General features: G+C 37.1%; 1 protein-coding gene across 1 annotated transcript; it reads right to left on the reverse strand.

Annotated features, from left to right (window-relative positions):
- Positions 1-1,151: 1,151 nt before the first annotated feature.
- On the reverse strand, positions 1,152-6,581 carry LOC115700651 (serine/threonine-protein kinase VIK). Its single transcript, XM_061102409.1, has 11 exons — positions 6,023-6,581; positions 5,763-5,837; positions 4,704-4,820; positions 4,098-4,192; positions 3,631-3,751; positions 3,437-3,516; positions 2,823-2,882; positions 2,232-2,353; positions 2,029-2,114; positions 1,823-1,938; positions 1,152-1,565 (listed from the first exon to the last, which is right to left on the reverse strand). Exons 1-11 carry the CDS (start codon positions 6,353-6,355, stop codon positions 1,439-1,441), a joined length of 1,332 nt encoding a protein of 443 aa, XP_060958392.1. The 5' UTR covers positions 6,356-6,581; the 3' UTR covers positions 1,152-1,438.
- Positions 6,582-12,258: the final 5,677 nt, after the last annotated feature.

Below are 12,258 nucleotides of genomic sequence, written 5' to 3' on the forward strand. Positions count from 1 at the left end.
GGACCAATAATACTTCAATACGTGGTAAATTTCACAGCAACTAAAGGACTTTATAAAATAGGTACTTACACTTTTAAGAATATGAAGCTTGGGGCCTAATACTAGGGGTGTTCATCAAACCACACAAACCGCCAGCAACGCACCGCACTGCAAAAAATGTAGTTTGAAATTCTTTACAGTGCGATCGCGGTTTGAATTTTTCCTAAACTGCACGGTGTGGTGCGGTTTGTAGTTTTGAATTGTTCATATGCCGTTCAAACTGCACCGCACCGCACATTATAAAAATACCAATTTTTATATTTATTTAGATTCAATATGTGAATGTTCAACCCAAAGCCCACTATTTATTGTATTATTAAGACTTAATTTTTTTTTCATATTTATTTTCAAGCCTTATTGTATTTTTGACAAGTGTTGCTCAAGTTTTGTTGTATTTATGATAGTTTAATTATTGGTGATAGACAAAATCACAAAAACCGCAAAACAGTACTACACCCCACCATTTTTTGCGGTGCGGTTTCTGTGGTTTTTTAGTTTCGCTGTGCGGATGTATTTTGAGGCATTAGAAAAACTGTATGTGCGAATTCATTTGAAAAAATAGTCGAAAATCACACCACCTGCACTGCGAATACCCCTAACTATTACCACAATTTTTTAAAATTGAAGACTAATCTGCATCAAATATAAATTTTTAAGACTTATGTCGCAAATTTTCCTTAAAACATTTTTTTTAACGAAAAAAAAAAAAGAAAAGGAAAGAAAGAAGGGCAGGTCAGGAAAAGAGAGTACACGTATATATACACTATATTCAGCTCAATGCACTATTACATTCAGCTCGACTAAGCAAAACTAAAACTATACCTTAACTAACTTTGATAAAACGGATCTTCAATCTTTTAAACAAAGAGTTTTAGTCTTCGACTTCTTAACCATATCTTCTTACTATGTTTAGCATTTACTTTTGCTTGTTTTTTTATTCACTTTTTTTGGGGTGCTTGTCAAGACCAACACCACCCTCTGAAAGTACATCGACCAAGAATACCAATATACGTTACCACAAAAATAGTTCAGACGTCAATTAGGCAAATGGCCAATTATTACAAATCACAATCCATCTTCTGCTACAAGCCTAGAATAAACAATATAATGTATTAAGTGGAGTAATCAATATATATTTCATAACAATTAGAGAAATTACCTTTCCTTCTTCGCTCATATCAATTCATGACCAAATGAAAAGAATTACAATTAAAGAAAATATCAAGGCAAGAAAATCCAATTACAGTTGAAACTTCATGCATATGAGACAACAGTAAGAGTTATTACTCTAGCAATCTTTCCCCAGCTATGAATATTCACAATCCATTAGTACAAAAGCGAAAGGCAAAGATGGCAAATATAAGGCTGGTATAATATAAAATGTTATTTCTGTAAAATACTATGGATTGAATATATTCCAGTGATGATCTGCAGGTAGGCTGTCCTTTATCTTCTCAAGCCTCTTGAGAATGTCCAAGAAAGAAGGCCTGTGGCTCATGTCTGCCGCCCAACATTGTTCTGTTAACCTAAAACATTCAACCGAAGCAAATCAGTAACAAAAATCTAGAAATGAATGAAGAATGCCCCACTCTATAATCTGAGTTTGGTAGAAATCTCGTGTTCATTTTGATGTCATAATGACATTGTTATGCTTAAAAATGTAATGTTGCAGTTGCTTTGAATACAAAAATAAGTTGAAGCTTGACACATTTTCTCAGATCAGTTGATATGCGCCTACAAAAATGATGCAAAAGTATAACGAAAAAAGATTAATAAGACTTACTCCCTCAGGTCAGGGAGGTATCCCTTTGCCCGAAATGAAGGTCTGTGTCCTTCTGCCACATATTTGGCTGCTTCATAAGGCTCATAATTTGCAAGTGGCGGGTCCCCTTCAAGCATCTGCATCGGTTGACGATAAATGAGCTTAGTAAGAACAAGTGGCAAATTTGCTCTTCGGATTATATTTTTAATAGGAACAAACCAAATTACCTCATAAAGTATCATTGCAAAAGAGAACACGTCAACCTTTTTGTCATATCTCCGATGCTTAAAAACTTCAGGAGCCATATATCGGTCTATTGTTTGTTGCATGCACAAGGAGCAAAAAGAAAATAAATAAATAACTAGAAAATGAAAATTTAGTTACTATTATGTTATTTTCGTCAACAAATGTTATATGGGACAGCACTCACAACTTCCAGTCTCCCCGGTCATTTTGTACACATCGTGAGAATTCTGAACCTTGATAAGCTTGCTTAGTCCAAAATCTCCAACTTTTAAATGGTCTGCGCTGGAATTGACTAAAAGAACATTTCTGAAGTACAAAAGAAAATTTCAGTAGGTAAATATAGAAAGTACTCTTATGGGGCGTTTGGTGTGAGGTTTAGATTCTCATTCTAATCAAGTCTCACTTTTTTACTTAAAATGGTGGTAATGTTAATCTCCTCAAACACATGGGTTTCATATTCTCTCCCAATCTACTCCCTCCAACTCAAACTCACATAGCAAACACCCTATTAGGTGGCGTTTGGTTGGAAGAAATAAAAACATAGCTAGAATAAGAATAAAATTCCAACACTTTAAAATAAAACCAAACAAAGAAAAAGAATAAAATTTGTTTCTTTTCCATTCTATTCCATTTCATTCCTTCCAACCAAACGCCACTTTAAGGAGTACTATAGGTTCTCTACCAGAAAAGCAAGCCTGCAACTATACAGAATCTCCAGAACACCTGTATCAGGAGCAGCTACTAGGTAACATATTGCGAGAAAAAATAAGCTTACCTTGGTTTTAGGTCTCGGTGAATTATGACGTTTGGTTCATTATGAAGATAAGCCATGCCTCTGGCAACATAAAAATAATCAGAAGTGAGATCGACAGGATCTTATTTATTTATGAAAGTTGCATTTTTCAATGAAGTAACAGGCAATGTTTCCCAAAAAATTTATAGATCATACATGTTTGATATTCTAGAGTTGTTTATTTCAGAAAATTTTCTGCCATCAACGATATTTCATATGGACATTTACATGGAAGAAAAGAAAATGTTCTGATATATTATAAGGATATCCACGTGAAAAACAAAAGTCAATACATACAATGCTTCTAATTATTCAGCAAAGAAACACTACTCAAAAGACTTAAAACAGACTTAAAGAAAACTGTGAATGCTTTCTAAAATTTTAGTCCCAAAAGCTTACTAGTAGTCAGACTCCATTTTCAACAGTGCAAAAAATCCAGTTAACAAATAAATACTAACAGAGGCAAAGACCAAAGGCAACATAAAAACGTAATTGAGAGGCATGTAATTTAATTGCCATCAAAGAAATTATAGGTATAGCAACCATTTCTGACCATGACAATAATGTGTTTCGAAACATTGTAAAATTCCAAGTACCTAGCAATGTCCAATGCAAAGTTTACAGCTGTTGAGGGACTAAGCGAACCTTTTTCTTTTAGGTACTGATGAAGATCGCCCTACAACAGCACATAATGGATGAAAATAAGGAACATGGCTTCAGAATTACCATCAAATTTTTCAACAAATGAAATATATCTCTAGGAACATAAATCAATTATGCATCAACATACCCCTCGTAAATACTCTGTAATTAACATAAGTGGCTTCCGCTCAGTAACAGCTCCAAGAAATTGAACTATATTAGGGTGACGAAGCTTCACTAGCAAATTGACTTCATGTCGGAAGTCCTGACTGCAGGCAAGTTAACATGTCAGGAATTTATAATTACTTCAAATTTCAAACGAGAGATTTTGTTTTTTTGGGTGGGGGTTGGGTTTTTCTTTTAAATTTTTGTAACATAATTCTTATTATTGAAAAATTCTTTTGTATAAGAGAAGTCATATTTTGGAAGGTCAAACTTAAATTATGCATATATCAATTTATAATAGTACAACAATGACAAGGTTGATGTCTCATAATGCATCGGATCAAAGTATGACTCTAAAAATTACATTAAAAGAAAAACTATAAAGATCTCCTAACAACTGTGATGCAACAGATTATATCAAGGTTATATAATAATTGATATGAAACTTACATCACCAATCTATCATCTGAGAGAGATGGAAGAATACGCTTGACGGCTACTGGTGTCCCACGCCAATAGGCTTTCAAAATCTCACCAAAAGAACCCTACAATCATCAACCTTTGATAATTAAAACAAATGTTACAAATAACTAAGAATACAACATTTGCCTGCCTGCTAACAAACAAACTTCAAGCAGAATGCAGGTAACTCCAATATATAGTCAATTTATGACTTTCAGACATCCATGCACAGAGGACCAAAGGGCAATATATACAACAAGTTAATGAGTGAAACCAGAAGTAGGCTCTTTCACTATTATATTGATCCTGTAGGTTTCTCTTTCCTCCCCTGTTTTTTTTTTTTTTTTTTTTTGTGGGGGGGTACTTTGTAGGTACCTAAGAGGGACTCAAACCTCTGACCTTATGGTGAGGAAGCCCACATACGGCATGCCCACTCGTTTGAGGCTGAGCAACACCTCTGTTGATACTTCATTTATTATAATTGCTTCATTTATGCAGAAAAAACAAAGTGCAGGAAAATTCAACAATACATTGCTAGCATAAGATCCAAGCACCGTTGTAAAAGTTAAAACCGAATAAACATATTTCACAAACCTTCCCAATGATGGTTGAGTTTGAGAAGTCAAGCTCAGAAGGTTCTATTTCCCAGTCACACTTGTTTGGCAGTGGAGGTGCAACAGGTTTTGGTTCAAAATGGCTTCCAGTTTGGCCCTGAAAAGATTAGACTATAATTAGAACCTTCAAAAAAAATAAATAACAAATAATTGAAGGCAAAAATGAATCTTGTGAAGACTAGGATAACAGATGAGATTTCTTCTATTGTTATTGTATACTAGAACACCACATTGCAAAAGTAAATTTAAACTGATCAACATTTTTTAATATGCAGTCTTTTTTTTAGTGAAGTGTTTATATATAAATAAGATTACACAATTTGAGATTCGATCTCAGAACCCCCCACACGCGCACCCCTCGTACCTATATATGACCACTTGAGCTAGCCTCAAGTGGTTTTTGTAAATATGCAGTCAGTCGCTGTAATTTATAACCACATGCTTATTGATAATATATCAGAACAGATGGATACGAGTGTGAAGTCAATCTAATCTCTGATCACTGAAGCCAGATAACAATGAAGAAGTTGTCCCTTAAAGCTTCCTTTCAGTTTCCACACAAGCCAAATAGGCTTCAAATGAGGCTACAAGGAGTCTGTAACCAAGCAACCTAACCACTTATTTTTTAGTAAGGTACATGTGAAAAGTATATCCTACTACAGATCAACCCTGCCCAATATGTAACTATTTTTAATATAAGTTGAAGGAATAATAGCATGAGCATAATCTTCAAAATCCATTTCCAGCTCATATTCTTAAATCTGATAATAAGTGCTAAACGTATCTATATCAGGGACTTCAGAAAAATACACTATAAGAACAACAATACCGAAATGCATTCAAGCAATGTAGCTAGTGAAAAGCCAGCTCATAAAAAATAATGAACTGAAATTGGGGGAATTTACAATTACATAAACAAGTTTTCAAATTTTCTTCTAAGTTTTTTCATTCGCATGTAATGTATGTATTTATAAATATGTTGTCTAACGAATTTACTATCACAAAAACAGAAAATGGAGAGATAAGGCTATGCACTCACATAGGATGAGCCGCCATATGATTTTAAGAGCTCTATCATGGAATGTTTCTTGGCTCCTTCTGCATCTGCCAGAGGCTGTCATTACACACGGGACTTTGTTTAAGAAAGCATTCACAGATAGAGTGAATAAGTAAAGCTTAAATAGAGAGTAAGCAACAAAAATTTGTAACTTAAATATAAGCTCTCCAAATTTGCTACCAAAAGAGAAAACAACAATACTTTCTAAAAACCAATCAAAGAAATAAGAATCCATCCAATACCGTATTCTTCCATCGATCCTGAGCGTTGACATCGGCGCCAAACTCAATCAATGCCTTAGCGACGTCGATCCAGCCATGTAGAGATGCCACGTGGAGTGGAGTACGGCTGTCGTAGTCCCTGGCCTGAACCAGGGACGGATCCTCCTCGAGGAGCTTGCGGACCGCAACGACGTCGTTTTGATGGGCGTGCCATAGTATAAGCGACGTCCTGCTCACCCTTGCCTTCTCCTTTTGCTTCTCCTTCTCACCAGTCACCGCCGGCGCGGAAGAACTACACAGAGAGCTTTCCTTTGCTCCGGCAGTACCCGCCGTTTCTGACCCGTCGGAGCTCATCAGCTAAGATCGGATCCAACTTTGCGCTATTATTTTTCCAAATAATAATAATATCCCTTTCTTTCGCCAATGGGAGCTGACTTTTTTTTTCTTATTAGAGAAGGTTACTACGTTTGGTTTGATTAATTGAGAGGATTTTATATTTATTATTATATTTTTGATGAACGAAGCCTTCCCGATTTGGAGAGTGTGTGTGAAATGAAATGAAATGGATCAGATTCTATAAAGTGTTATTATTTATTTTGTTTATATTATTTTTTACAAGTTTTTTCCTTTCGGTTTTCTGTGGCTTTACTTTTTCAACAGAATATGGTTCCATTCCCTTGTTTATTTTCTCTCTCTCCTTTTTTTTTTTTTTTACTTTAACATTTACATAAGGGCCACAGAGGAATCATGACGCAAAGATACGATTCATATCAATTAACCGTTACAACAGTAATTATGGTAATTTAGAAAGGAAAAAAACAGTGTAGTTTATCATTGCAAAAAGAGAATTGTTAAAAAAAAATTACTATGGGTGCTTACCACATAATTGGGGGTTCAATGGGGAAAGGGTCTAAAATTCATTCTTCAAAGTTTTTTGGTGGTCTTGCCTTCAGGTCTCTTGTTTCTCATAATCAGGCCATGGCGTGTTCTTTCAACTCCAAATTCTCTTCTGGCCACTATTCTTAAAGCCAAATATTTTAGACATAATGGTTTCCTTGAGGCTAAATTGGGGCATTCTCCTTCTTACACTTGGTCTAGTCTTTTATGGGGTAGGGATCTTGTAAAAAAAGGCTTGATGTGGAAGGTTGGTAATGGATGCTCTATCAGGACTTTTCAAGACCGTTGGATTCCTGAGATAAAATTTCCTTGTCTGAGAAGTAATGATCTACCTCTTGTTAATACGGTTAGCTTCTTTATTGATGATCAGGGCTTTTGGAATAGAGATAGGTTATATCAGTATTTTGATGATTATTCAGCCTCTTCTATTCTTAAAGTTCCAATTGGGGGTCCTCAAAGGGTTGATACTTTAGTCTGGAATCATGAAACTTCGGGTATATTCTCTGTAAAATCTGCTTATCATCTTGATAATAGTGTTTCTCTCCCTCCTTCCTCCTCTAACCCTTCTTTTTTTACATCTTGGTGGAAAACTCTTTGGAATTTGAATATTCAACCCAAGATTAAAAAAAATTCTTGGAGAGTTTACCATCATATCCTTCCTGTAGCCATCAATTTATTTGTTAGGAAAACCATTCCTCAACCTTGTTGTTCTATTTGTAGAAATCCCACAGAAACTGTCACTCATGCCTTGCTAGATTGTCCCAGAGCTGCTAAAATTTGGAAAGCTTCTCCTCTTTGAAGCTTTTATATTTCTAATAGACATGTTGATGTGAAAGAATTTATGCTTAATGGTTTTGATCAGTTGAATAAAGAAAATTTAATGCTTTTGTTAACCACTATGTGGGCCATTTGGAATTCTAGAAATAAAAAGTTATTTGCAAATTCAAACAGGCTCCTGTTGATATTGTTGCCTGGATTAACTCATTCATTTCAGATTATCAGGAAGCTATGTGCAATGTTAAAAGATATAGAACAGTTCAGACTCTGCAGGTTTCGGGCATAGAGAAGGCAGTCCCACAAAATTGATATCAGCTTAGCACGGATGCAGCACTAAGTGCAGAGCAAAGCAAGATGGGATTTGGGGCTATTGTTAGGGATTGGCATGGTAATTTGGTGGCTGGTTTGTCCATTCCCGCAGCAGGAAACTTTTAACCTTTGATGGCAGAAGCTTTGGCTCTGAGAGCTGGTCTAATTTGGTGTCAAAACATCAAAATCCCTTTGGCAGTGGTTGAAACTGATTCAAAGTTGTTTGTTGACAAAGTCCATGGCCAAAAGAATGATCTATCCGCTCTTTCAGACGTGGTTGAGGACATTAGAAATTCTTTATCTGTTTTCCCTAATGTTGGCCTTCGTCATATAAACAAGAAATTTAATTGTAAAGCTCACAGTTTGGCGCGAAGGGCACTAGGGCAAGATGAAGAATTATGTTGGAATGCTTTGGTTCCAGCTTTGTAGCTTCTTTCTCCGAAGCCTTACTCGTCAAAAAAAAAAAATATTGAATTTCATATAACAAAATAATTTTTAAAAAATATCGCTAACTAAATGTAAAATGTCACTTATAAAAGATGTTGGACACCACTAATACTTAACAATATTCTTACAAAAATCTTTTATCATAAATGACTAACACATATCATGAGGAAAATTTGACTTATAGTCAAGGAGGGGCCCACTTGTGTTCATGTGGGGGCTATAGTCCCACTTATAAATATATTACCTTTTAAAAAAAATTAATTTAATTTTTTTAATTTGATAATTATAGACTAAAATAGTAAAAAAGCTCTCACAAAATTAAATAAATTTAGTAAGAATGATTATAATATATGTATAAATATTTTTTAATAATAAAAAGCCCCCACAAAAAAAAATTATGGGTCCGTCATACTTATAGTGTTGATTATATGAAAATTATTTCATTAAATTAAGGGTGTTTTTTTAAATTAATTTCAAAATAATCTAATAAAAAATTAGTTTCATATATTTTAAAATTAATTATGTTGCTAATCAGTGTTTAATTAGGTTAAACTAATATAATTAGTCTAATACAAATGGGTCTTTAGAATAGGGATTGTTCATGTGAGGGATGACTGGGTTGAGTATTGTTATCCCAATTTTTGCACTCTGACGTGACATTGCATGCTGGTGACACGTGGAAGTGATTCCCCATATCTGCCCGAAGGAGATGTTCCGAGCAGAATACCACATATACATGCACGGAGAAAGTCCTCCCATCCGAACAATGGACAATTCGAACAGCATATCAACACTTAGCAACTTCAGCATTTGCATCGTCAAGCATAAAAGCAATCCCTATAAATCTGGGATTGTATCACAAAGATATGGCAAGCTGTCCAAATCCCTCAATCAGTGTATTCTATATATGTAATGTGTAATCTTACCAATCATAGACATTGTAAACAAAAGGGAAACCTTCTCTCAAGCACATAGCCCTATAAATAGTGATATATTCTCACTGGGCAAAGGGTCGACAAAAATTATCTAAGAGAGCATACTCAGAGATGTCATTGTAAAAGCTTCAAGAGAAGAATCTTTGTATTCTTTGTTCTTAAGTCAATACAAATCAAGGGAGTAGGCTATTACCGAACTTCTCGGGGCCAAACTTCTTTAAAAACTATGTGCTCTTTATTTATCTTTTCATATTATAGCTAAATTATATCACTTATCGCTTACAATTAAGACTCACTGTCGTTGGCTAAAAGCGAGGTCAACATTTTGGTACTTTTATTGAGAGGCAGAATCATAAATTCGCTCTTTACTTCAAATTTAATCATAAACACGATGGTGGTACAAACTCGTAGAGGCGTGATCAATCCTGTAAATCCATCGGCAGTGGATCCCGCAGTGCAGAATCCAGGAAATGCAGGGGTTCCACCATCCACGAATCCTGAATAACCAATCACGCAATCACCAACCGTGGGTCATGGTGTGACATCTCCTGTGAATGGAAACTGTGCAAGAGACTGGAAATACCAATTCAGCAGCCAACCTAGGTATTCCCAATACTGGAGTTCCGCCAGCAACAAATGTCTGAACAACTGTTGGAGATGACACCGAGATCCAGAACCTCCGTGATGCTCTTGGACTCATGCAAGGCCATACTAATACCCTGTATCATGATCAGGAAGAGCTCTGTGCTGCAGTGAACCTTGCATTTGAAGAGCAAAGGCGTTTGTTCACTGGATGGACGGATAAAAAGGTGGAAACATTGAGGGCTCAGCAAGCAGCCACTGACGACCGAACAAGACAGGCCACCGTACTGATACGAAGAGCCTATCAAGCTACTAATCAACAACCTGCAACCAGCATTCTGCTAGGCGAGTCAAACGAAGATCCCGCTGGGAACGCTTCTCAGACTCTGAACGGTCAGTCGCCCAATCCCTGGTCATAGGTTTCGCCTGTGGGCCAAGCGGTAGGCGGCCAGACCTTATCTAGTAATTCGTCAGGAGAGATTATACCTAATAACTCTACCCATGTTAACAGTTCCGGCCAAGTGATCGACCAAACCAACCAGTCACTGAGACAACCTAATGCATCTATATTTAATAGATTGGGAGCAGCTCATGATATCAGAGATGACCTGAATAGAAGGAGAGGGTTAGACGAACAGTATGTCTCGCCAGCCACTCAGCCTGGGGCCCGTGCTCAAAATCTAGCTCAAAGAGATCCTGGCGTGACCCTGGTCGACCAAGAGGCCGAACAAGCTAATCCATCCGTGCAAGCACAGTTGGATGAACTAAAAAACATGTTCCAAGGTCTGGCCGGTCAGAAAAACAATGACCTGGAGTTGGACCGAGCACGTGGATCCCCTTTTTCTCCAGAGAACAATGTTATAGAGTTGCCTCACAAGTTTAAGATGCCGACATGGAAGATGTATACTGGGAAAGAAGATCCCTTATCACATCTCAAATATTTTGAAATGCAAATGGACCTACAAGGAGTACGAGGAGATGTATGTTGCAGACTTTTTCCTGCCACAATCTCGGAAGCCGCCCAGCAATGGTATTTCAAGTTGACACCGGAAAGGTTCAACTCTTGGAAGGCTTTCTCCTCAGAATTCCATGCACAATTCTCTTCTGCTCGCCAACTCTCATTGCATTTAGAAGACCTGGTCGAAGTAAAACGAAGGCCAGGAGAACCTATCCGAGCTTATATCAGCAAATTCATGACGGAGGCAATGAAGGTTGCACAGTTAAGTGAAGAAGGGAAATTAACTGCAATAATGGGGGCATCGAGTTCTCGGAGAGCTTTGGAAGGACATCAAGAGAGACGGACCAGTAGATTCTATGAGTGACTTTCTTGATCGTGCAGATGGTTTCATCAAGCTTGAAGAGGCCATTCAGAGAGCAGAAGTCGAGCTTAAATCAAACCAATCACAAGCTCCCTCTGCTGGAACATCTGTTCAGTACCCTCGATACCCAAGCAATTCAAGCTCAAGCGGTAAAAGGTTTAACAACAAAAATAGGCAAGGCAATGGGAAAAAGGGGAAGTTCGCTGGGAAAACCGAACAGGCCCCTAGAGAAAATCTTTCCAAGTTCACTTCTTTCTCTGTCTTGAATGAGGATTTGGAGACCATCTACATGGCTACTCAGTCAGTAGCTCCGTATAAGAAACCTGCTTCTATGAAAAAGGACATAAGCAAGAGGGACATGTCCAAGTTTTGTCGTTTTCATGGAGATTATGGCCATGACACCAATGAATGCAACAATTTGAAGTGGGAAATTGAATTTTTAATAAGAAAGAATAACTTGCACATGCAAAAATATGTCAAGGTCGATCAAAATCAGAGGATCGCCCAGACAAACAATAATTAAGATTTACTGCCACCACCGGTGGATGGGCATTTACAAGTCATTATTGGAGGCCCGCACATATTTGGAGATTCAGGCAAAGCCCAGGAAAGGTATGCCCGAACCTTACAGCACGAGCAAAAAGTACTGGTCCTGGCCGTCAAAGAAAGGAAGCCAAAAGTGCCACGGGTAGGGGAACCCACCATAACGTTCAATGATGAAGATGCTGTCAAGATTAATTTCCCGCAAACGATCCATTGGTCGTCGAAGTACAGATAGCCAACAAAATGGTGGCGCGAACCATGATAGATAATGGAGCCTCTGCAAATATCTTGTTCAAAACACCATATGAAAAAATGGGGCTCCAACTCAAAGATTTAACCCCCTGTCTTCAGCCCGTATATGGTTTCTTCGGCCAGAGTGTTGCACATCTAGGGCAATTTCGCCTACCCCTCACTGTTGGGCAAACTCTGAAGAGCATAAATGTAATGG

Source organism: Cannabis sativa, chromosome 8, assembly GCF_029168945.1.
Source record: "Cannabis sativa cultivar Pink pepper isolate KNU-18-1 chromosome 8, ASM2916894v1, whole genome shotgun sequence".
NCBI classification, from domain to species: Eukaryota; Viridiplantae; Streptophyta; class Magnoliopsida; order Rosales; family Cannabaceae; genus Cannabis; species Cannabis sativa.

Coding starts and splice junctions, on each gene's coding strand:
- LOC115700651 (XM_061102409.1), bottom strand. CDS start 6,355: ATGAGCTCCGACGGGTCAGAAACGGCGGGTACTGCCGGAGCAAAGGAA. Junction 4,821..5,762: donor CATATGGCGGCTCATCCTAT/GTGAGTGCATAG, acceptor TAATCTTTTCAG/GGCCAAACTGGAAGCCATTT. Junction 1,939..2,028: donor TTGCAATGATACTTTATGAG/GTAATTTGGTTT, acceptor CAACCGATGCAG/ATGCTTGAAGGGGACCCGCC.